This window comes from Canis lupus, chromosome X (genome assembly GCF_048164855.1).
Source record: "Canis lupus baileyi chromosome X, mCanLup2.hap1, whole genome shotgun sequence".
Lineage (NCBI taxonomy): Eukaryota > Metazoa > Chordata > Mammalia > Carnivora > Canidae > Canis > Canis lupus.
Genome location: NC_132876.1, coordinates 107,757,718 through 107,784,015, shown reverse-complemented (window position 1 = coordinate 107,784,015; position 26,298 = coordinate 107,757,718). Strand labels below are relative to the sequence as shown.

General features: G+C 33.1%; 1 protein-coding gene across 5 annotated transcripts in view; it reads left to right on the top strand.

The window, feature by feature from the left end:
* Positions 1-26,298, top strand: part of CNKSR2 (connector enhancer of kinase suppressor of Ras 2) — a 277,033-nt gene that overhangs the window by 156,550 nt on the left and 94,185 nt on the right. For 3 of the 5 annotated variants that reach the window (XM_072818027.1, XM_072818026.1, XM_072818030.1), the window contains exons 9-11: positions 2,202-2,348; positions 12,284-12,417; positions 17,307-17,518. In XM_072818027.1, coding sequence (XP_072674128.1) covers positions 2,202-2,348; positions 12,284-12,417; positions 17,307-17,518 — 493 coding nt within the window. The remainder of the gene's footprint in view (positions 1-2,201; positions 2,349-12,283; positions 12,418-17,306; positions 17,519-26,298) is intronic. The other 2 variants (XM_072818029.1, XM_072818028.1) reach the window with 1 other exon arrangement.

The window sequence follows — 26,298 nt, the reverse complement described above, 5'->3', positions numbered from 1 at the left end:
CACTAAATTCTACACCTAAAACTCATATTACACATATGGTAACTAACTGGAATTTACATAAAAAATTGAAAAACAAACTGAAAAAACTAGTGAAATTACAAACTTTTCTGCTATAAAATTAAATTCAGCTATAAAATTAAAATCTAGCTAAATTACTGCCTTCTTATCAAAAAACAATTCTACTTTCTCATGGAAAAATAATTTTATTTTTGGGGATTGCATATTCAAAAAGAGCATACAAAAATTGTGAAAGAACAAGATAAATTAAATTGCAGTGAACATTATACAGGAAAACACCATCTAGCTTTAGAAATTCCCAGCTAGTCACAATGATCATATCAGAATAAAATGGAAAGAAATTGGTGGATAGAAATGTGTAATTCATTGTTGAGAATACATATCCTGAAAGAAAAAGATGGCCATCGTATTGACTGTTTTAGTCTAGTTAGTAATTATTTGAATAAATAAAATAAATGATAAAATGTGGCTATCATTAATAAGTTGTTCATAAACTCTTTGTATAAACAGCATGGTTTCTTCTCCAAACCTTGATCTCAAAAATCTGCTCACATATTTTTTTGGCAAGCAAAATGAACACTTGGATTTGAATTCACTTTGCTTTGACTCTTGGCTTATAGAAATGGCTGCAGAGACACTACTTAGCTATCGGAGGAATCAAGCTCAATGTAATACACCTTTGGGCACATAATAATCCCCACTTACATGTAATGGAAGATATTTGACCAATTTCATTACTTTAGTTATCTGCATTAATGTGATTTTTTTAAACTGGCAGCCTCTTATTCGTGTTAGGCAAGTATCATAATGATCATTTTGATTCATATCTGAGACCCCTGAGTTTTTAAGCATTGTAGCATCTCAGTTCTTTTTTGTCCTCTTTCTCTTCAGTAGAGGTTATGATTTAAATGAATGCCCACTCATTATAAAAACCAGCAGCTCCCATTATCCCACAGTGGCTGCAGTCCAGAGTACCTCTTCATCATAGTCTCAGGATCTGTGATTCTTTCAGTGGAAGTGCTTATTCTTTTCAGCTTGGTCATTATCTTCCAGGCAAAAACATGATGAATAACAGACAAGGGCACCCATTCCCTTGCACTTGGATGCCTAAGAAGAAACTAGATTACAGTTCAATTTGCTAAATCCTGCTTGTGATCCAGGATAAATTTTGATCCAATGTATTTATATAATATCCTGGAAAATTCTAATCCATTAGAGTTGGGATAAAAGCTTCTCTCTTTTAAGTGTGAAATGTGTTCTTTTAACCTTAAAACAATAGCCATTTTTAATGTGTTTCTTTAAGGCATAGTTAGAGGATTTCAGTTACCTGATAACTGCATAACTAGTCCATATTCAAGCAAACTAACAAATTATTCTATGTTTAAAAGCTTAAAAGGATGATGAGAGAAGTAACTTAACACAGAAAACAGCTGAGTCCAGTTTCAAGACATTTATCAAGTACTTGGGTTTAATTATACAATACGTTTTGAGGTGATACTCAAATAGAATGGCTTCATTAAATTCAGCACATTATACTGTAAGTTTATAGGGTTTTTTAGAACACATTTCCAATAGCTGCTGTATGGAAGTAGTGTTGTCATTTTTATTCTATCCTTATAGTGTGGTAAAAGGTTAATTGTGTTGATGCTGTCTTCCATGCATCGGAATGTTGCCTTGGTTTGTTAGTACCAGCTATCAGTAGTATGAAGTCAGTCTAATTTAGGGACACTTGTACCACATAGCTCCAAAAGATGGTGATGAGAAAGCATGTGGTATATCTTGCAAGCTCAGGACATTGCCAAATCCTTGTTTTCAAGCATGTGGATTTTTGAATTGTACTTGTGAACAGAGCTTGGATCTAGACCTTGCACAGCATTAACAATGACATAATTTCTTTAAACTCTAAATTACTCCATTGGTAGGATATCGTTTTAGTCTCTGCTTTGATATGGTAAATGTCCATTATGTTATTTCATAATAATATGGACTCTAATGCAATAACATGGTTAATCAATTCAGAGATAAAATTTTTTTGAGTATTTATCTCCTAAAAATTGATAGGATGGTACACCAATTATGTGATTTTCTTTCTTTTTTTTTTACTAATCTTATTAAAGGGGGAGAACATTAAATCTTTGAGTACTGTACCTCAATTTTATTGTAATGATTTTGCTGGTTACCAGGTGGGGTGGCAGTTGAAAAATTTGGTGAATGCACTACGAGAGGACCCGAGTGGTGTTATCTTAACTTTGAAAAAGCGACCTCAGAGCATGCTTACCTCAGCACCAGCTTTACTGAAAAATATGAGATGGAAGCCCCTTGCTCTGCAGGTAATGAAGCTTAATCATAAGTCATACACCATCATTTTAGCCATAGATTATCTCAGTAATGCTTCTTTATTGTGCCTCATCTCAGCAGCATATGGATTAATCTTGTATGCTTTTGAAAATTGGTTTGTGAAATTATCTCTTCACAGCTTATCCTAATAGGCTTAATTGTGATGAAATCTGTAAGTTACTATAACTAAAACCCAAATGATAAAGATCTCTGCCTTAATTTGTAAACATATAAAGCATAATTACAAAAAAAAGTTATTTCAAGCCAAAATATGGATAGAGATGAAAATGAGAGGTTTCATTTTGAGATGTAATCTTCTATTTAAAAGTTACACTCTCCTACTTCTTGAAGAAACCAGATGAAAGTTTATAGAATTCTTTTAAATCAGGTCATAAGATAGTAATAGTTATTTATAAACAGTAGGTAAAAGAAGTTTTACATAGTAATTAAAATATACCTACTACATTCCTTCTGACTGATCATTTTTTCTTTTCCACCTTGTTGGGTGGCAAAATAGGGAAATTATTGCTTTAGAACTTCTGCATTTTTCTTCAGCATGAAATTGCTCTAAAATATTACTCTTTGGATGTTGATAAATTATATTCATTAAGAAGCATAGTTATCTAGGAAGCTATAAAAATATTATTCTGATTAATGAAAGACAAGGAAGTAATATATCTCCTTACATTTCAGTCAATATAATCTTTAAATGCATCATAAAAGAAATTTTGTCTTTCACAAAACGTACATTTTTAAAACAGGAGACTATTACCTTTCTTAGAAGTCTAATTTTTTAAAATTGTAATTGGCCACTGAACTAGAACATTGCCCATTGTTCAGATTCTTAAAAAAAGCAATATATGTAAATGCCATTGTACCACTGCAATGTAAATTATTCCTAAGTTCTATATTAGTACCTTAAACCATTCTTAGATTTTTTTCCCCTAAAATTCTAAAATCTCCATTACACATGAATGGCCTTATGGATTATAATGATTTCTCATTGTTTAAGACTTTACTATTTATTGACTTCAAAGTTGCATTATATTTAAATAACATAAAAATATATAAAATGCTCTAACATTAAAGTCTTTAAATTCTTAATGTTAATCTCTCATTTTTCAAATGAATATATGTAAACTGTATTAATATGTCCAAATACATTTGATTTGCAGTATATGTCTATTATCAAATATTTTCAATGTCATTAAAGCAGAATTCAATGTTTTTTGACTCATTAATCATAGATTAGCAGATCAGACTTCCCATCACATCATTTTATTTTCTCGCTGTATTATAAGTTGCTTTGTTGTTCCACTCTGTAGTTTTCCTATTGACATGTCTTCCTCAAAGATCCTGAGAGGTGGGAACACTGAAGAAGAATCCCACGATTTCAGCCATTAGGTTTTTCTATATATATGTGTGTAGTTAAATTTAACAACTCTCTCTAATCCCTTCTATTTCACCTTGAACACCAAAAAGACACTGTTTTCTTATTGATCCATGAACTCTGAGGGAATAACTCTAGGAAATAAATTGATGATTTGTTCCCTTTTTAGATTTTTTTTCCACAAGCACAAACTGGAGAATTAAGGTAATGACACTATCCAGTTAATCACTTTTATATAAAATGCTGAAATAATTGAAAGGCCAACATTTCTTTTTTTGCACCACATTTAGTGTGTATATTCAAAGCTGGGAAACAAAGACTTCAATTGTTTTATATTATCTCACATCATGTCTTAATTATAATTATAATATGTTATTAGGATACTGTTTCTAGGTCCATTGCTAATTGCCAAAATATGCCTCACCAGATCACTAATTATATTTCTTCCTCATTGCTTGTTCAGTTACTGAGTATATTTATAAATTTACTTTTCCAGATTGTTGAAATCAGAAAAAAGAAAATCAGTATTTCCATAAGTGCTTATATGCATCAACATTTTTAAAATTTGTTATATCAATTGAATTTAGTTCCACCAAAATGTGTTGTCCAAGCCCAACTCCTTATTGATAAACAATACTGTTGGGAGGGCAGGGGACTTGCTTACAACTTCTTTAAAAATTGCTTCAGTGGTGGACTTTTTACAGAGCAGAAGAGTATTAGTTTTAATTAAACACTTCCTAATGGTGGTAAAGCAAGGTCTTAGTGGTAAGAGCAATGGGTAAGTCCTCTAACATACTATATACCACCATCACCAAATATCCCTGAAATTTTGAAGACCTGAAATTGTACCATTATAGAGTTGTTTCTTGATCTTACAGCTTTGGCCTACTCTAAAATACAGAGACACTGGAAGCATAATGGGAACTATCTGGTCACGGTTTTTTAGAGTGTAGATTAACCAAAGATGGACAAAACCTGATGGTACCAGAATCTATAGATTAAAGGTAGACTGCCTCCAGAGGGGGTAAAGTCAAAGAAATAATGATATAAGAAGGTCTCACAGGCAGTTTTGGATTCCTTTGTGAGTTTGCCTGAGGACACATATTTTCCTAGTGTCAAAGAAAGGACCTCAGATGTGAAATTTAGAGCTTAATGCAGTAATAACCCTCTGTGCAAACACAAGTACCAGTCTTATTATATTCTTGCTTCTTGTATGTGTCCAAATACATTGGAGCTAAAATGCCCATTAACTCACTTAAATATAAATCTTCAGTGTTCACACCCGGAGAATTGGACCTTAGGTTATTTTTTTCCATACTAATAGTCTACTAAGAATGATTTAAATAGAGGTTAAAAAAGAAATAATTTATGGCATTTATTTAATTCAGTATGTCTATTTCAACTTTTTCTTCTCTACCAGGCTTAATTTACCTACTAGCATTTTCAAATAAAATATGGCAAAGTTTGTGTAGTGTGGAGGCAGACACTAATACTTGCATCTTAAAAAAGGAAAACTGCTCTTCCGCCATCTTGCTCCCCCAAGAAATAATTATTTTTTAAACTAACAAGAAAATAATTTGTACCTACACAAATAAAATTTAACCTTGTCTACCCTAAGGTAGAAGATTGTTAAAGCATATCATGTTTTCATAAAAGAAGTTTTATTTCTAAAAATATTTTTAAAGGATAGTAACTTCTGTTATCAATCAACTATAATGACAAATTTGGATTTGGATTTTCTTGTGAAAATAATTCATGAAATTATAGCCAAATAAACAAAAGCATACAATTCAACTTCATGCTCACAGAGCAATTTCATTAGTACATTTCATGAAACTTGGCAGTTCTTTTTTTAAATTTCTGATTTCTCAAACATTTTGCAATAGAATTGAGAGACTTAGAGATACCTTAGTCAAATACTACAAACAGATTTAATCTGGAGTTGAATTCTCTTGTCATCTGCACCCATATATAAATAGTAGAGATGTTTTACCTGAGATAGAATCTTTTATTCTGTGAAACAAATGAGGGATTTCTTGCTTTCCAAGACTGTTTTTAAAAATGTGTTCTTAGTAGCACTTCTACTAATGTCCTGGATTTTGGTGACCTTAGTGATTGCTTATGGTCAAATTCTTCCAATTTAATGAAAAAAAATCCCGGGGAACTCTGAATAAACTTCAAGGTATATTTTTGATGTTTGTGGTTTTAAGTTAGTGTGCATAGGTCACAGGCATGCGTGGGTGTTGTCATTTTCCTCTTATAAGAGATGCATGGGAGGATTAGCAGGACACTAGCAAGAATGTTGATTGAAATCATCACTGGGAATCAGCAATTTTTTAAAAACATTAAAGAACAGCTTTTTTGGTAAGAATGCATCTCAGATGATCACTATGATCAATGTTGGAATTCAGTATACTGATACAGGTTTAATTAAACACATTTTTATATGAAATAATATCAAGCTGTATCATTAGAATTATGTTCCTAAATTGCATTCTAATCTCTTATATTTGTGTGAGAGTTTCTTGTGTCGTTTGTGCTTTTTACTTAAAATGTTATTGCTTAGCATTATCTTGATGCCATTTTTACAGGATATTTAACTTTGAGCAGAAAAAGAAATAGAAAGCAAATAGTCATAACAGTGATTTTGTCTATCAACTGGTATAACAACTGAAGAACATTAATTGATTATGTAACATTTCCAATACATACAGATATGAATGGTTACAGTATTCTGTGAAAACCAAAACATAAATAACAAAATTGTTTTAATATCAAAGTTATGGGAAAAAAAATATCAAAGTTATGGGTCAGGGTGACCAAAAAAAAAACATTGCTAACAAAATTTATGTTTCTGAGAGTTTTGTTTTAAAAGCATGTTTTGAAGAGGAAGATAACCAGTATTAGGTATGATACTAGAGAAGAAAATACATCTTAACTAAAAATGTAATTGTGCTGCCTGAGAGGCAGAAACAATGATATGTTTTACATGCTCAAATTAGTAAATAGCTGCAAGCAATTGTCACATCACATTTTTGTTCAGCAGTGTTTAAGCAAATTAATTAAAGTATCTAAATCACATTTGGGTTTTTCAGCCAAATGCTTTCAAATGTTACGCTGACTACAGATAATCACCTAAAATGCAAAAATTATTTTTCAGTTTCTTCATTCTTTAGTTTCTCATTCTTTAATTTAATATCTTAAAATGATGTTTACTGTAATTTAACAAAAACTGGAAGTCCATTTTTAGTGTTGCAGTATTAACTATTCCAATAAGACTGGACAGCACAAGAATAAATACACTCATGGTAGTCTCAGTACAATGTGCAAAATTTGATGACTCAGTGGATAAAACCATTTCGTAGTATATGACTCTGGTCTATATTTCTTGTATATCATGTAACTACGTATTTTTATGCACATATATCTGTATTTTTAAACCTATACAGATATGGTTTCCTGATCAAATTAATGATCAGAAAAAAAATGTTTTATTTGTGTTTGACAGGAAAGATTACATGCTTATAAAAGAAGACTCAAATCTTTTGTATTAATGAATTTAGATTCTAGAAAAACGGTGAAAAAACTGGGTGGGAGCATTTTGAATACATGCGGTTCCTTTGCTTAGGTTCTTTTCAAATAATTTACTACTTAAGAAAAGCTTTCCCAGGGAAAAGAATGCCCAATAATTTTCCAGATTAGACCTAACATTACATTCTTATATGGTCAAACTTACAAATTGTATACAGTGTCTTGCCTCCCAAAATCCAGCATACATTTTTTCTGGAGCATTTGTATAGATGATTAAGAACAAAGTTGCTAACACAAAACAGTATTCTGGTACTTGTGTTGGGAATTATAATAAAAATGTGTTTGAACTGAGTGAGAACTTTGTGTAACTGTTCTGTGCTAGAATAATGGGGTATTGTGATCCACCTGAGTCTGCGCTTATTCCCAAGAGTAACTAAAATAAGTGGCCAGGTTTTCTACTTGATGTAATCATTCTTTTTTCAATGGGTACTTCCCCCCTGTAAGGCAAAGCAAGCTCTTTGTGATCTTTGCATTCGTGAATTTTAGAGAGAACTACATAATATGTAACAAACTGTTTTAATCTTTAATGTTGGGGCTGTCTTTATGTCACTGGTGTCATTCAAGACATTCTATAGCTCTATGAAAGCCAGATCACTTACCAGACAGAGAAACAACTAAATTAAGATAAGGTTGCCAAGAGTTGTTAAAATGTCAAATGTTTTGAGTCAAATCTCAATGTTAAATGTAGTTTCTTAAGTATGGAAGTTCTTTTCTCTTATTTAAGACCAGTGGAGTTTCAGAGGTATACCTTCCAGATGTGCTCAGTTACCTTAAAGACGTTAGAAGTGGGGACATAAGGAAAAGACCCGAGCCATAAGAGGATTTAAAGTGAGATTTCAATGATTCCTTACAAAGGCTGAAAATTTTGTCTTATAATAATTACAATCTTTCAATGCTATTTAAACTGGATGAGTAGGATGCCATTACTAAAGTCATCACACATGATTCAGAGGAAGATTTATGCAGTACCATATTGTAGGATACAATTTGAAAGCCTTTATGTGGTTCAAACTGACAATATGAAAAAAATGTATGTGTATGTTTTACCTAGTAGATTTCTAGTAGTAGTCCCGTTGACTGTAGTAAGTTATCATTAATTGACTTTACGCTATCAATGTATATTTGAAGAGATGCACATGAGCATTTTATTTAGAATCTGGATATTTTAAGAGATGCATGCCCTGAGAAATCTATCAGAGTTGTTTTAGCAGAGAAATAACATATATGCAAATGCCTCTGCCCTTTCAGAGTCTCACTGAATCTGTGGAAGGATAGCTTTATGTCTATTTACATATGAAAACCAAATGTTATGACAAGCTCCTTCCAGGAAAAATACCTGTTTGCATAGAATCTAAAATGGATCCCTATCATATGTGATTGCATCCTATAGCAGATCTAAGTTATACAGAAGCTTCATGCTCACTTGAGTAACAAGACACAGTCTTAAAATAACCGTGTATTTCAGTGACGATAATTCTTAATTCTCTTTCCATATTTTGCCAATATAAGAGAAAGTGTCAAAGTGGCAAAAAGGTAAAATAAAATTTTACCCTTTTTTTCTACATTTTTCCTTAAATTAGAAATTCTTCATAGTACAGTAGTAACTGCTTTTCTTTTATTATGTTATGAACAAATGATGAAAAGTAAATATTGCCAAGATAGGAAAAACTATCTTTCTGCATTATGCGAAAATATTTGGATATTTTTTCTGAAGCTAAGAAATATGCCTATTAAAATGTGAATTGGATGCTGAGAGAACTCCTTTTTTTGATATGAGGGAAGATGTATTTGTCACTTTTTGTGTATTTTCAGGCACTTAAATGGTTATTGGTGGTGGTTGTAATTTTAATGCCACTTGTTACAACTAGGAATTTCTTGCTGGTGATTTCAGCTAATAGCATCATTTATTCTGTGCTTCATTTAGTCAAATTTTGCCTATCTTTCTATGTTCTTTAATGCCTTTTTCATTTATTTAGTCATTTAATTTTGTATTCTTTCAGTTCTTGTTCAAAGGTAGAAACATTTTCAAAAAATTATAATTTAATTTTAAATTATCATAAAGACTTCTTTGGGGTTAAGTAGCCATTTCCGTTTTCCCATGAAGCTTCTACTTTAGCATACTTTATTCTTTCATTGCTTAATGTATAATTTTTAAATAAGATTCTCAAGAAGAATGTTTACTTTTTAGTGTGGATTAGCTTGACGAAAGTAACACAATTAGTAGACAAAAATATATTAAATATATTTAGTATTTAATGTGTGTTTTATTTGGTACAAAGCGTACTGATTAGCCAGATAATATCTGCATGATAAACCAGTTGAAATGGTTTTCTGTGATTTATCAGTAAATACAACTAACCAGTTGAGTTAAACAATAGGATTGACTAATTTGTTTTCTCTGAAAGACTAAGTTGTTTTTTTCAACCACTTTAATTCATTGAACCAGCTGGCACAATCAAACCTGTTACCCGTGTAAACATATTTAAGAGTCTTTTTCTTCCACATATTTACTAATTTAGCTCATCATGCTAACTGATGATATTTATAGCAACTCTTTTCTTGAAAATAGAAACCCAGAGAAAATAGCAATTTTAAGGAAGCCAACATGGCTAATATTTAAGTTTACTAGAAGGGAAAAGGCACATGTACCCTAAGGAATCCTAGTAAGAATCCCAGTAGAATCCTAGTAATAATCCAGGCAAAATAAAATATTCTGTTGGTCCTTACCTCACACTTCCTTGGGCTATTTAAAATATACTTGTAACCACTAACTATTATTTCTTCTTTCTTCCTTCCATCCTTCCTTTCTTCCTCTTGGTCTGGGGAAGGCAGAGATGGATACTAACCAAGAAAGATGATCTTTAGTCCTATAGATAGTAAAATAAAAGAAAGGAGTCTTCAGAATAGAAATAGTGACCCTAAAATAAAAGAGAATAAAAGTGTGTTATTTAATAGCTTATGTTTTTAGAACTTGTTCTTAAGTTGACTTGCAATATTAGAGTATTTTAAAATAAGAGATGTTAGAGCATTTTAAAAGCATAGTGAATGTTTTTCTCTTACAGTATATCTGTTAATAAATTTTGGAAAGTAATGTACTGCATAATGGATTTTTTTCTTATTTCTATAATAATGAAACATAGACTTATTTTTTATGTCGTCTGTATTTAATACCAAGATGTCCTGACAAAGAGGAAAGCAATTATAAACAGAATCACATCACAGTGATTATATATATAGTGTGTCTAAAGACTTGATCTAAAAAAACTATCATTCAGAGAATGTTGTACAGGCATTTAATACATCACTAGAAACAATACAATTCTTTGTTTCCTCAGGCTGCATGGTGTTCATCCATACAGATGACTCTTGATCACCTACATTATCTCACAATTTCCCATTGCCAAGATTTTTGTTACTAAAAGACACACATAATTTAACTGGACACTCTTTCAAAATCAGCATAAACATAAGTCTACTGCATACTCCAAATAGTATTTCAAAATCCCTTAACACGTATAGTTTCTGACTTCTTTTATATCATATGAGATAGAATTTTGTAGAGTTCCAAAATAAATAATCAATTCTTTTTCCCTTCTATCTTTAATTTCTAATTTCACATAGATTAAAACTTAGCCATCATTTTGGCAGGATGTATGATTTCAACCTATTAAGGTGAGCTGTGTAATAAGGAAGGTAAAATCCACGAACTGAGAACTGAGTCCTAAACTATGTAGCCTACCCTAGTTGCCTACATTGTACATTGTATTTATGCTTGGTTTTTTTTTGAACATTTTGTTTATCTGTACAAAAGCACTGTCACAATATAAAATAGCTGTAATAGGCCATTTTTTGTCCAGTGATACATGTTAAAGTAATAGAACTGTGGGTCTATATAGATATGCTAAAAGTGTTTGCATATTGGCTAAAATGGCAACATCTTATGTGAAGATATAGTTCATTTTGTGATCATTACTTTTATGTTTGCGATTGCACTAAAATTCTTATTTTTAATGTGTTATTGTATATATAGGTAATCAGTAGGATCTGTAAGATAAACATGAAAATTTGTGAATTTTAGTCTCACTTTAGGATAATTTTTCAAACCAAAATATCATTTCCAAATGCTGTGAAGCTTAGAATTGGAAGTGCTCTTGAGTTAATGCATCCTGGTGTATCACTTAATTCAGCAAATATGCTATCTTAATTTTTTCTAAGTATTTAATACTTAAACAGGCATGAAAATGCAATCTATAGTTGTGTATCTAAACATTATTTTAAACAATGATAAATGTGTGTGCCTATGAAAGGTGAAATGATTGTGTTACATTAATCACCATACTTTTGAAGATGTACCATAAAATGACCTTGAGAAGACAGTTAGTTGTGTTTATATTTATGAAAAAAGAAAGTATTTTCTCATATTGGCCTTTCATCCTCCATTTTTGTAACCTTTTCTGAGAATCTGTGACATTCTGCTAACTTAAGAGAATGGTATATCTTTTTGGGAAAAAAATACGAAATATCTTTCTTGTATATATCAATCAGGATGTGAGTGAGCTAATTCTTTTGAAAGTTACTCTTTATTATCTTCCCTTCAAAGGTGGGATTCCAACAAAGCAAATTTAATTTAAATAAGCTTCTGACTGTGAAACAAATCTTACCGTTATGAAACACTACATGGTGCTTTCACCTTATAAATAGCTTATACGTGGTTATGCCATAGAATAAGGTGAGTTGAGAACTAAGTGGGAACCTCAAAAGTAATAAACTAGTTGTTTTGGAGATTCCAAGGAATATCCATGTACTAAATAATACGCTTCTTGATTTCAGCCAAGTTCAAAAACTTTGCAGAAATAGATAATTTTAAAATGATAACTATGTGTCGTTGTTGTTGTTGTTTTGTGTGTTGTTTGTGTGCGTATGTATTTTCTTTTTCATTTTAACCAGCCTCTTATACCTAGAAGTCCCACAAGCAGCGTTGCTACGCCTTCCAGCACCATCAGTACGCCAACCAAAAGAGACAGTTCTGCTCTCCAGGATCTCTACATCCCCCCTCCTCCTGCAGAACCATATATTCCCAGGTATAAAACCAACCATCATGTTGTTCTGGGCAACTTCTATCTAAAGACTAGTCTAACTGTATGTAAACCATGAAGTAAATTGTCAAGGAACACCTGAAATATTTTCTTAGATAGTAATTCTGAATGCATTCTGGAAAACTATTGCACTGTAGAGAACGCACTTTGATTAATAATAGTAGTAACAACAACTACTCTGTATTAAACACTATGCATGAAGTATCTTGTAAACATTATCTCATATAATAGGAAAGAGTTGGAAAGTAATAATAAATAGCAATTAAGATTCTTTTAATAAGTAAAGAATAAGTGAGGGTCTTTGGTTAAGAAGCCCCAGGAAATCCCAAGTTACTCTGAAGCATTCCATACTTTTTGCTAAAAGAGAAAGTTACAGGAAACTTTTGTGCCTTCTTAAATATGTGCAGCAAGGGAGCTTTTGGGAAGAAGAGTAGATGATAAGAAGGGAGAGTATTCTTTTTCCCCTAATACTTCTGTATCTACAATTTCTCCTTTATTAGTTCATTAATGTTTCTGTCAGAAAGTAGAAAGAATTTGCAAGAGAATGAGTTGCCTTTAGAGTCTATTTTCTAGATTTCTTGAGGCTGTATCTCCATTTCATTTCCAGATTCCTATTTGAAATTCCTGGCAGGTGTGGAGATTACAACTTTGTGCCATAATGCATTCTGTCCAAAAGCATTGTGATATCCAGCCTTGTGGAATATAAAAATTATGGAAAAGGGCCACCACTAAATGGGAATAATTGATACCAGTCATGAAGAATTTGGCTCCATTTTTAAATTAGTTGTGCAGTCATTCAAAAACAGTAATTTAAGGTCTCTTTTCAAGCCACACTTCATATTAAATTTCTTCAGTATATAAAAGAACTGAAATTCCTTGTTTTCATTAATTTTCATTATCCTTCAGTGTACCTAATGTTCCATTCTCTCAGATATGATGGTACTGACATTTTACGATCTAAATGTTACATGACAACATGGTGTGTCTGCAAATACTGTATTGTTGCCTAGTAATAAAACTGTAGTCCATTTTATAAACATTTTAGTTCTTAATTTTGAAAATTAAATGTAGCTGTGGGAACATGGTTTATGAGAAAATATAATTTACTAAGCTGGCATTTCACAAATCTTTCTAGTATATAATTTACAGTCTTACATTAAATTTATAATCAGATATACAGATCTTTCTGATATCCTAGCCAAATACAAGTTGCATTTTAATTCTATTAAGATAGTGTCAGACTTTCTAAATACTCTTGCATGAGGAGCAATAAAAACATGTGTGTTTTGAATAGTGACTCTTTTGGTTTATTTTCAATTTAATTGGAAATATTTTTATTTTGATGCAAATGATTATTTCAGAGACCTCATTCCAAGGGCTACATATACAGATAGACATCAGAAAATTGTTTTTATCAAGTCTCTGCAGTTTTATAATCTTCTTTCTTTTTCTCTTGGTTAGGGAGGAAATTATAAAGAAAATATATCCTATAAAGAAAGTGTTTAAAATACATTTCAAAAGACAAAAGAATGAAATGATTGAGTTCTGTCCTCTCAGTATGGTGGAGATTAAGATTATGGCAATGTATTGAAGCCAACAAAAAAGCTTGAACGTGCTATTTAGAAACACTAAAGATACAAGAAGTTGAAGTATCAACATCGTGGTACTTGTTTTGTCAGTATTGCTTGAAAGCTTCATACTTTTCAATGAAATTCATAATCACTTTAATTGATCCTTAGTCTAGTGTGTAATTTAATAGAATTTTCTAGGTATATTTTGAGTCAAATTATTATTCAAGTCACACAGTCATTTAATATAGCACAGTCAGAACAATCCATATATCAGAGTTCCTTTTTATGCATCTTTGTACATAAAAATTATCTGCATTTTCTGGTTTGACTTGAAGTTATGGTATACATACAGCCTTGGCACTTTTATCTCATTCTCTCATTTTGATATTAAATGTGGTTCACTTAATTTAACTCATCTAAACATTTCTTTTTGCCTATATTTAAAAATCATGTTTATGTAGGATAGGCATGTTAGTGTTCATTTCAATTGTAAATAATAAAAATCTCTCTCATTTTAAAACCAAAAAAAAAAAACCTTAAAAATGTCAGGGCTAGTTGTCAGGTAGAGATTCTTTCATGGGCTTGCAATTGAACACATTTATTCCAGAAGAAAATGTAGTTGAAAAAGTACCTTTTTCTCTAAAACACTCATGTATGTGGAGTGAGTGAAATTTGATCAGTTTTTAATTATATGTCTTATGACTTTACATAGTTTCATTACCATAGTATATAGTGCATTTACACACTTAACTGAATTTCTTTTTCTATGACAAAAATCAAGAATGTGTATATCTTTGCACAACTCTCAAGTGCAAACACTGATTTCTCTCATTAATTTTACTCTGAGCCATTAAATATTAAGAAAATCCATTAAAGCAGTATTCTAACTTTTCATCTGTTTCCTTAAATCCTTTTCAGAGTAAAAGCATAGATTTGTTACACACATAACGTTAAAAAGTTTATTTTAATTTGTACAGCAGGACAAACTAACACATTGAGTTATTCAGGGACTCGTGATGTGAGTACATACACACAAGCACACATACAGAGATACAGACACAAATATGCACACACACACACAATACATATATCAATTCATTCTACCGCAAAGATTTTTTTTGGTTTGTACATTTCTTAATTCAACTTTATTTGCATGCATTTCATATAGACACATCTAATAAATCTTCCTTGTTGGTATGAGGCCCTCCTCTAATACCATTACAGAGTAATACCAGCCCTTGCAATTTTCTGCCATGGGGATGTCCATATAAATAGAGCATGGTGAATTAACTAGGGCTGAATCACCCTCTGATCTCAGCTGCATTAGCATTCATGTCACAGGCCTGATAAAAATGTCTGCCCATTTATAGATAGGCAAAACCTTACTCCGGTGCTACAAGTTCGTTAGGGCTGTTTTCAAGCTAATTGCAGTGTCAATCTCTTTTTGATAGAGGACTAACAGTAATAAACAGCATCAGGCAATATGTTCAGGAAAAATGTTTAGCTTGCTGAAAATAAAATTCTGTCTGAATTTTGTATTTGTTTTCTTCATGTTGCCTAAGAGCTAGCTATCCAATTACAATTTAACAATAAGTAATACTTTTATTTTTAAAAAAATAAGGGTGAATAGCATTGTAAATGGCAGTCTCAGCTTGTGACAAGTTAAATACATGAGGCAACTTGCTGATTCAATCAGTCTTGAGCATATTATTTACTACTTTCAGCATATTTCAAATACTAGGAATGTAGCTCTCTTCATTTGGACAGACCTAAATCTAGACATTTGCATATACCTACAAAAGTGTAGTACCCTAGTACACAAGTATAGAAGTATAATATTCTTGCTGAACTGTAACTCATATTTTGGAATTGACATTAGATTTATAAGCCCATCACGATTTTATAAGACATAATATCAATTAAAATTTTGGTTTTTTATCTGTCTTGTTATAATTTAGTTAATTCCGTTGATTTAAGATTTCAGACTTAGCACTTAACATAAAATTAAATTTTTATCTGGTTTGATAGCATTCATGGCACTGTTTAGGGTAGAACTGAAAGCAATTAAGAACTAGGAGGAAATAAAATTAATGATCTGCAAGGGAAAGAACATTGCATTTACATTCATAGTGGTGTTCTAGAAGACAGGCTTTTCTAACAAAAAAACTTCATAGCTAGTCAGTGAAACATATCATAAAATAAACAAGTTCAATTTAACCCGTCCAAAGTGGAGTATTTCTACCAAAATACTACTCATTAGGGGCCCAGTTGCTTGGGCTATGTAAATTAATACTATATGTGAGTAACAGTTTTAGGGATCCCATAAATAATGAGATTTCTCTTTTCTAGAATCCTATAGAAGAAATCAACCTGCATCATCCTAAATTCCATATTTTGTCAGGTTCCTCTACCCTATCTCCATAAGAAATGTGTAATGAAATTTTGATCTATCCATTTAGAATTAGTTCTATGAATGTATATTTTATTTTTTATTTATTCATGATAGACACACACAGAGAGAGAGAGAGAGAGAGAGAGAGGCAGAGACACAGGCAGAGGGAGAAGCAGGCTCCATGCCGGGAGCCCGATGCGGGACTCGATCCTGGGACTCTAGGATCGCACCCTGGGCCAAAGGCAGGCGCCAAACCACTGGGCCACCCAGGGATCCCCTATGAGTGTATATTTTTAATATTAAATGAGATCCATAGATTTTAAATACTGAAAGTCTATTCAATAAGGTCTATTTTAAACTAATAACAAGCTATCTGAAATTCTTAAGAATACCAGTTTATAGAATGCTAATTTGGTTCTTAAGGCTGCTAATATCCTTACAGAGATGGTAGTTTATAAATACATCCTTGTTTTTAAGCAGCACAAATACTACTATGCATCAAGTAGTTAACCTGGCACAAAAAAAAACCCTATACTGTTAGCGTTGTTAAACTTACACATACTGAATTCAACACTAAATTTATGTGCTGACATGATTTTCCTCTGTATGACATAATACAGTGAAAATGGAGTAGAGCAGGAGTTAGAAGATCCAGGGTTCATGTCCAATGTTGTTATTTATTAGCTGTATGGTGTTTAGGCAAGTCATTTGACCTCTCTGATCCTCAGCATTTATTTTCCTGCAATATAGGAATAATTAAAAATTGCCCTTTAAACCTCAAAGAAAGTTTGGAAAGATCAGAAAATATATTGTATGAAACGGATATTATGAACTGTGTTACACCTTCTCTGCCATTTTACCACCCTAACACTTTCCTACATCCTTCTCCTTTAATTTTTCCCTTTCTTTAGAGATGAAAAAGGAAACCTTCCTTGTGAAGACCTCAGAGGACATATGGTTGGCAAGCCAGTGCATAAGGGATCTGAATCACCAAATTCATTTCTGGATCAGGAATATCGAAAGAGGTTTAATATTGTCGAGGAAGATACTGTCTTGTATTGCTATGAATATGAGAAAGGAAGATCAAGTAGTCAAGGAAGACGAGAAAGCACCCCAACTTATGGTAAGAGTTCTTTTCTTACATATGTCTCGCATGAGAACCTCTATTTCTTTTCATAGGCTTTTGGGTTATGAAAATTACTTGATTTACTTGATAGCTTTTGAATCTTTATAATTGATCTGTGTCTGTCATGTACTTCTAAGTGGAATCTCAACAATATGAAGCATGATATTAAAAATTATTCTAAATTTTCCAAAGATAGGTAAGAATGGTAGGTAGCATTTTAGTTCATTAATGACTTAAGGAAACCTTGAATCACATGTAATTTTTGTAACATTAGATATTGCCAACTTGGAATAATTCACTTTTCCTTTTTTAAAGAAAGATGAATGCTTCCTATTAACTTGACTTGTATAAAATTAACTCCTTATTCCTTAGGGATTAAAAAAAACTTCAGATAAACTTTCTGAAGGAAATCTCACCTCAATTTTTGTGTTTTTAAGAAGTTGGAAAATTTGAGTGGAAGTGAATTCTAAATAGGAAACACACATTGTATTTAAATCAGAGATGGCCTTAGAGTTACCACATCCCTAGGACTTTTCATCTCTGACTTCTGTTTTTCCATGTATGACCAAGAGAGTAACCCAGTCACAAATACTTTAAATTTATACATTGTATACGAAGATTTACAGATTAATTTGCCTAAAGTTAAAGTAGTAAAGGTATGATCCCATTGCAAGAATGAATGGATTTAATTGGAACTCTATGCTCCTCCTTTTCCAGTTTTCTAACTAATCATTTTAGTGAGGAGCATAGAGAAGGGGAAAGACATGATCCTTGATAATTAGTACTGATGATCAGTGGGAGCTGAGCAGGACAGACAGTTGCTTTTAGCTTTTTTTTTTCCACTTGCCCCCCTTCCTTGTCCACCATGGCCATATGTCTCCCTCCTGTGGTCCCAAATGACTGGTCATCATGTACCGTATTACATGTGCCTTATTTCCTTACAGCTTTTTGGTAATAATTATGAGAATATGTATGAGAAGATTTGCCCAAAATGGTCCTAAAGAATAGGAACCATACTTAGCTTACCTTGTGTTATTCTCTGTACATGTGCCTTTTTATCATAATAATAAGTAATGATTTTTTTTAACATAGCTCCTCAGTTAATCTATTCTGCTGGCACTTTTTTTAAACTGTCATAATTTGAAGGTACTTGCACATTTGCTTTTTCCCCCATTATAATATAAATGTCTGCAGTACAGAGCAGTATAGAAGCCTGCCATCCTTGTTATTCCTACCCCTGCTTTATCACGTAAATCTTTATTTTTACTCATTCATTCCAAATACTTATTGACTGCCTAGTGTTGGATAGGCAGTAATGTATATCAACTCTTTTTTATCTCTTAGAATTTTTGGCTGCTTTTACTTATTTTTAAGTAGATAAGGATGTTTAAGGGGAAATCATAGTCACCAGATGAAGTAGATTACCAATAACTGTATAAAGAATGTTTACTTGGTTCTTACTTGAATGGCTATGAATTGTTAGTCCCTTCAGACTACAGTTTTAAACCACCTAGTGTCATCATGTTCCACAAATCCTATCTCTCCCAATAAAATAGAAGACTGTCTAAATTTTAGAAAGTGTAGATATCCTATAGATATATTTTTTAAGATTTATTTATTTATTTGAGAAAGAGAGTAAGAGCAAGAGATAGAGCACCAAGGGGAGGGGCAGAGGGAGAGGAAGAGTTTCCAAAAGACTGTGCTGAGCGGGGAGCCTGACTCGGGGCTCAGTCTCAGGACTCTGAGATCACCACCTGAGCTGAAACCAGGAGGAGGACACTTAACTGACTGCACCACCCAGGCTCCCGATATGATAGATTTTTATAAGCAACTTAGGAGAAAAGAAATATATATATATATATGCTTAAAAGAGGGATAGGAAGTTTTTTAAAAAGTTCTTTTACTGGGCAGCCCAGGTGGCTCAGTGGTTTAGCGCCACCTTCAGCCCAGGGCATGATCCTGGAGACCAGGGATCGAGTCCCATGTCAGGCTCCCTGCATGGAGCCTGCTTCTCCCTCTGCCTGTGTCTCTGCCTCTCTCTCTCTCTCTATATATATATATATATCTCTATCTCTATCTCTATCTCTCTCTCATGAATAAATAAATAAAATCTTTTAAAAAATAAAAAGTTATTTTACTTTTGATCCTAGAAGGTTGTTTGTTTTTATAACTTTTGAACATGAAATATGATCTGAACCATCAGTGGAAATAGATACTTACAGATACTTCAGTGAAGATTTTCTAGCACAGCCTGTAGGTTGTGCCAGGTAACCAGTGAGTTAATGTATTAAAACCTTTTTAAAATCAGATCATAAGTAATAAATTCTGCCTGTCACACACATTAATTTGTGTCCTTAATTTTCCCAAAGATTAATTCACTTCTTAATTCATTCAGTTAATATTTGTTGTGTACATAAAGTCATCCAGTCATTGTAGACTCAAAGGTGAATAAAACATAAATTTTCCTTAGAAGGCAATCATAACCAAGAGGGAAGAAACAAAGAGATGCATTGTAATAATTTTAGGTAAGTAGGAGTATGTGAACAGAGTAGTACAGTAGGCTGGGAGCTGAAACCCCAGAGTCTTCTTGGGAAGTCACATTAAAAAAGTGACATTTATGAGGAGTTTTAAATGATAAATAGTCATCCCCTAGGGTTTCTAAATATTAGTTATCCCCAAACCTAGGTCTGAGATCTGGGGGTTAGTGTAAAATCTCTCAGCCTAGACCTGAAAGGTCCCAATACAAATTATCCCAAAACTTGATAAGCAATTATCAATGACTTTTTTTTATTTAATCTATAAAGTGGTCCCATTACATAGACTTCCAAGTGTGACAGTATTTTCTTGGATTTAAAAAATAATGATAATAGGGGCACCTGGGTGGCTCAGTCAGTTAAGTGTCTGACTCATGGTTTCATCTCAGGTCATGATCTCAGGGTCCTAGGATCAAGCCCTGCATCAGGCTCCAGGCTCAGTGGGGAGTCTGCTTCTCCATTTCCCTCTTCCCCTCTCCCCCTCTTGCTCTCTCTCTCTCTCTCTCTCTGTCTCTCACAGATAAATAAATCATTAAATAAATAAATAATGACAAAAATACATGATTCTGTTGAAGCATATTATAAAAAAGCCTAAAGTACAAAAATGTTCATGTTTCATATTTTCTAGAAATGACAGTAATTTAACATGTTAGCACTTGTGTGTTGCCTTAAAATGTAGTGAATAAGTCCTTTATGCTTACAGTGCTCAACTTACTTCGTAGTCACAAATAACCTTATCTTGTATATGAGCTTAGCCACCATTCTCTACTATTAACTCCCCAGATTACCTTTTTTTTTTTCAAAGAGGTTTAGAGTTAAGATTGTAAGAGTATAGATAGGATTTTGAGAAGCAAAGGAGAAACATGATTCAGTTCTTATTATGTGCTTTTGGTTAAATATGTATATACTTATCATACTATCTTAGTACATTCATATTTTAGAGTTAGATACATAAGACAAAAATATTTAGGGAAGCTCTGTCATTGGACACAATGGCAAAGAAACAAACATATAAAGAAAAATACCCGAAAATATCCTAACTGTGGACTTTAAAATACATTTTTTAACAAAGGTTCTCATTTAATATCATAGACCCACTAGTTGTTGCTAAGAATGAGTTAAGAGAAGAACAATTACTTGCCCGAATCTATCAGAAAAGTGTAATATGGACAGACAGCAGATGGCCCTTCTAGAAATAAGTCAATAATACCTGTTAGCTTTTGTATATGCCAGGCACTGTGCTAAGCATTTCAAAGGCATGGACCCATTTAATCCTTGCAACAATTCAATGAAGTGGGTGCTCATAGAATCCTTGTTTTACTGATGGGTTAAATAACTTACTCAACTAGTAAGTGGTAGAGCTGGGATTAAATACCCAGGGACTCTACCAATGGTACTAGCTAATTAAATGTGATGACAGTAACTTGCTAAATTGTAGAGAAATAATTTCCAGAAATTGTATCACTCTTTGCAAATTCAAGCATTTGATTTCAGGCAAGCAGAAGTAGGTCTGATTTTGTGTGTTCTTGTATATTTCTGTATTTATTGTCAATAAACTGAACATGTTTTTACATAGCCATGGCCCTGACAGACCTTAGGAAAAGGTAGCTAAATTGAGGGGTAAAATTAGCAATAATGAGTTATGTACTTTTAAAATCCAAGAACATAAAATGGGTTTTACTTTCCTAAAAAGATAGATGAGACGAATTTCTGGAAACACAGATACAGTGGAGGAAGCAGCCTAGATCAATGCTTCTGGCTGCTGGCCATGTAGGGTTGATGCACTGGCTGTGGCATCAACCCTACATGGTAATCCTGTCTTTTATCTAGTGTGAGTTTGGGGATGTTGGTCTCAATTTTCTCCCTTGTTAAATGAAGATAACACCTGTCTTACAGACTTTTTGTAAGAATTTCATGACAACACATTGCAAGTTGCCTGGAAAGTGCCCAGTATGTGCTAGGTATTTATTTCCATTGTTGTCACTGTTGCATAAACTTTAGTGTTGTTAAGAGAATACATATTAAGTATTCTCATCTCACAGAAAACAAGGTAACTCTGTGAGGTGATGGATGTGTTAAAATAGTTTGATTGTGGTCCTCATTTCATAATTCTCTATATATCAAATAATCACATTGTATACCTTAAATATATACAATTCATAGAATACCTCAATACAGCTGGGGGAAAAAAACAAAAGAAAATAAAGATCTCAACATGTAAATAGTAATAATATCAGCCATTTAAATTCTTTGAAGAATTAGATGGGGTGAATAGACGATTCAGTTTTTTTAAAAATAAATGTGAAAATTAGAAGAGGGGAAAGAGGACAGCATTAAATCACTTTAACTATTTGGTCTCATATGCTCATACTTCAAAGGTAAAGGTTCAAATTTGATGAAATCAGTTGCTTGGCAACTTTTCAGAATGGCCATATTCCCCATCAACTTTCCCTTTCGCTGTTCACAGACTCTTTGCCCTTGCTATTCCAGCATACCACATTTCTATGCATAGAAACCTGCTAAAAGGTGGACACAGTTGGCTGAGTCCTTTTGTGGCTGTTGAGTGCTCATATTTTATAAGAATAGGAGGAACACATATTTTTACAATAATATCACATAATAGTATATGTTTGAAAGAATCCAGACCTTTTCCAATTTATTGAGAATCCAGAACCTCACAAAAAACACGTGAATGAGGGCAAAGCTGTTATTTTAGAAATGTTCCACATGTTATTTGTATACATTGTGCATTGAGGAAAATTAATTTCCATAACATTATACCTAACATTTTCCCCTCGAGTAGCTGGGACAAGAGAAAACTACCATGTCCCATCTATCCACATGAATAGCAAATGGCTTGAAATGACTTCAAACAGCATGGTGAAGAACCTATGGGCAATGACACTATGAACTACTCTATCACTGTGAGGAGAGGAAATTATCTGTAGGCTCCAGAGTCTCTTATCACACTGCAACATCGTCTTTGTCTTATAATCTCATTCTACTTTTTGGCCAGTTAAATTATAATTAATAACATTATTCAAAACATTTCTTAAAGCATCACGTATACATGATACAGTCATACTTTTTTATTTTGGAATACTTCTCTCCTTCCTATGATTTTTAAATGTAAATTGTCTTCCTAATCAGGTAAAAGTTCAGCTGTCATTCATCAGCTATGCTTTTAGAAAGAAAAGAAATTGAGATACTAACCACACAAAATGTCTTTGTTCAAGTAAAATGTACCACTTCCAAACCAGAACTAACCACAGTATTAGAAATTATTGAATCAAAAATGTAGAAATATGAGACGTATACTATAGTCACAGGAATTCTACCTTTGGACTTAATTTGTACGGTTCATAAAGACTGCGTGTTGATTAGCTTCACAAAATAATTTTGAACATCAAACTGATGGTGATAAGGGACCATGTAATAATGGATAGAAAAGTAGTTCAGCAATATTTTTAGAGAAATAGAAACTTGTCTGTTCCTAATGTAAATATCAGAGTAAGCAATGAGGGAAGGCACTCTTCCCTAATTTGTGTGATTTTACTTATAGAAATAGCAGAGCATGTGTTTTGAAGTCAGAGAGATCTGAGTTTGGTGTCACAGGTTGGCCTTTAATAACTGATTGACCTTGAACTTGAGCCTTACCTCACTATGTTTTTGTTGCCTTTTTTTTAAAGATTGTATTTATTTATTCATGAGAGACACAGAGAGGCAGAGACATAGGCAGAGGGAGAAGCAGGCTCCCTGTGGGGAGCCCGATGTGGGACTCGATCCTAGGACTCCGGGATCACGCCCTGAGCCAAAGGCAGATGCTCAACCACTGAGCCACCCAGGCACCCCTGTTTTTGTTTCCTTGTCTGTAAAATGGAATGGCAATATTACTTGTGGTGTTTCTATAAGGGTTAAATGAGATAATGTATGTCTGGCACTTAGGGCTATTCTTGCCACATGGAAAGTACTCAAGAAATAGTGTCCAAATGGTATAACGAATTATTCCTGGTTATAAATGAAAATGTCCCAAAGATTGTCAAGTGCCTGTGGATAAAATTAACACTTATCCTCTCCCTATGGAGGGATTTAATAAAGGTCAAAGGGGCCGAAAGTATTTCCTTGTTTTGGTCCCTTTACCTACCCAATAACCAGCCACTTAAATCATAGCAATTAAAAGAAATATGAATAGAATTGGTCCATTTCTTTTGGTTTGGTTTTGAAAACCAGAAGGAAGAGCATTCAAATAGGTAATAACGCTAAAAACTGCCCTGATCCAAATCTTCTTTTAAGTTCCATTGTGGAAACCACTAGCTCATATTCTGGACAGAAGGGCCTGAGTAGAACCTCACAGCGTCAGAATTCTGAAAACAGTTTGGATCTTTTTAGGTTTAAGATTAATTGCTAGGGGAAGAAAAGAAGAACAAAAATAATATATAAATAAAATACTTGGAGACTCTCAAAAAAAAAAAAAATAAAACCAGGCAAGAAAACAATCATCCTGAACAAATTAAAGTGCTAGGCGATGGATAAAATAGTAAGATTAAGGAAAAGGAACTCTTAACCAAGTTCCAGAGTATCAGTATTTGGGTAAAATGGAAAGATTAGCAAACCCAAGTCAACAAAACTGATGCAACTGTCAGAGGAAAGAAGTCAATCTTAAAATGAATTCATCAACAGAAAGATATGAACTAGATGAAATAGTGATTCCCTTAAAGACAAAATGGGAAGCCAAGAGTAGAAACAGCCTAAGTCAGTGATTCTCAACTGGGGTCAGTATTGCCCTCCAGGGAAGATTTACAATTTGGGGGAACATTTATAGTTGTCATAACCAGAGGTGGAAATGCTACTGGCATCTACTGGGTAGAGGCCTAGGATGCTAGTACACATCCTACAAAGAACAGAACAGCTCCCAGCTATAAAGAATAATCCAATCCACAATGTCAAGAGTTCTGCTATTGAGAAACCCTTAACTAACTTAAGAAGAATCAACTGCACACAGATTTAATATGGAAGCAGGTATATGTGAGTAGAAAATCAAAGAGCCCTTGTATGACACTGGGCCAATTGCCTTTTTTTTAATTCAAAGAATCTCTGAAATTATTGCCCTGCAAGGAGAGACCTACATTTAGTCACAACACAGTCTCTGGGCAGAAGTAATATAATGTTGTGTCTGCTCTACAATAGAAAACCTAATCATGGTATTCCCTGGAGCAGGAGAGGACCCATTGTCCCTAGTTGAAATCAAAATGCATTTTTCCATATGGAAAAAATATAATAAATGGCAGCTAGGTAAAATTTAAGAGTGGTTAGTGTGAGCTTTCACATCACATTGTGGATTAAGAATCCATCATTTTCCCAAATATGTTCTTCAGATGTCTAGTTCTGAAAAAGTATGTTTTTAAAAGAAAGAAGTTATCTGGTTAAATAAGATTGGGAAGCTCTGAATATTTTATCCCCTTCTTGGCGATTAATAAGTGCACATTAGCATACTAAAGGCTTTGAAGGTCTTCTTGAATTTGGGTTAGCTTATTGTTTCCTGAATGTATTTGTACATTGTATCTTTTTCAGTTTTGGTCACAAAATACTTATTAACCTCTCAATGGAACTCATGTTTGATGGAATATATTTTGGAAAATGCTAAAATAGACTTTTGCAGCTCCTCTTAAAGATTCATACCAATGATAAAAGTTTGTGTTTTAAGTTCCAAACCTCTAACTTAATAGATAAGCATTTTGAAAGGCCTCTATTCTATTTCTTTTTTCTTTTGAGAAGGGGAGAAAGGAGAGGAGTGGGAAAAGAAAGAATCTTAAGTAGGCTCCATGCCTAGTGCAGAGCCTGATGCAGGGCTCCATCTCACAACCCTGAGATCATGACCTGAGCCAAAATCAAGAGCCAGATGTTTAACTGCAGGCAACCTGGAAAAGCGTCTACTCTTAGGTCAAAGCATACCCAAGCAGACGGCTTGCTGAATGTTGTTTTCATTTCTATCTTGCAGAAAAGCCATTTTATAGAATAAATCTTATTTGCGATAAAAAGTCCAAACTCAAGTAATAAATACTAACTGGAAAGATCAGTGCATGGTGTTCTATCCTCCAGGCTCCTTGTAGAATTAATGGTATCACTGCAAAACAATTTGCCAGAAATCATGGAGGAAATAGATCCCTGGGGCGGGGGGAGAAGGGAGGGTAGAAAATGTCAAATATTACAAAGAGTTCTGTTAAAGAAGAGATAACTAAAGAT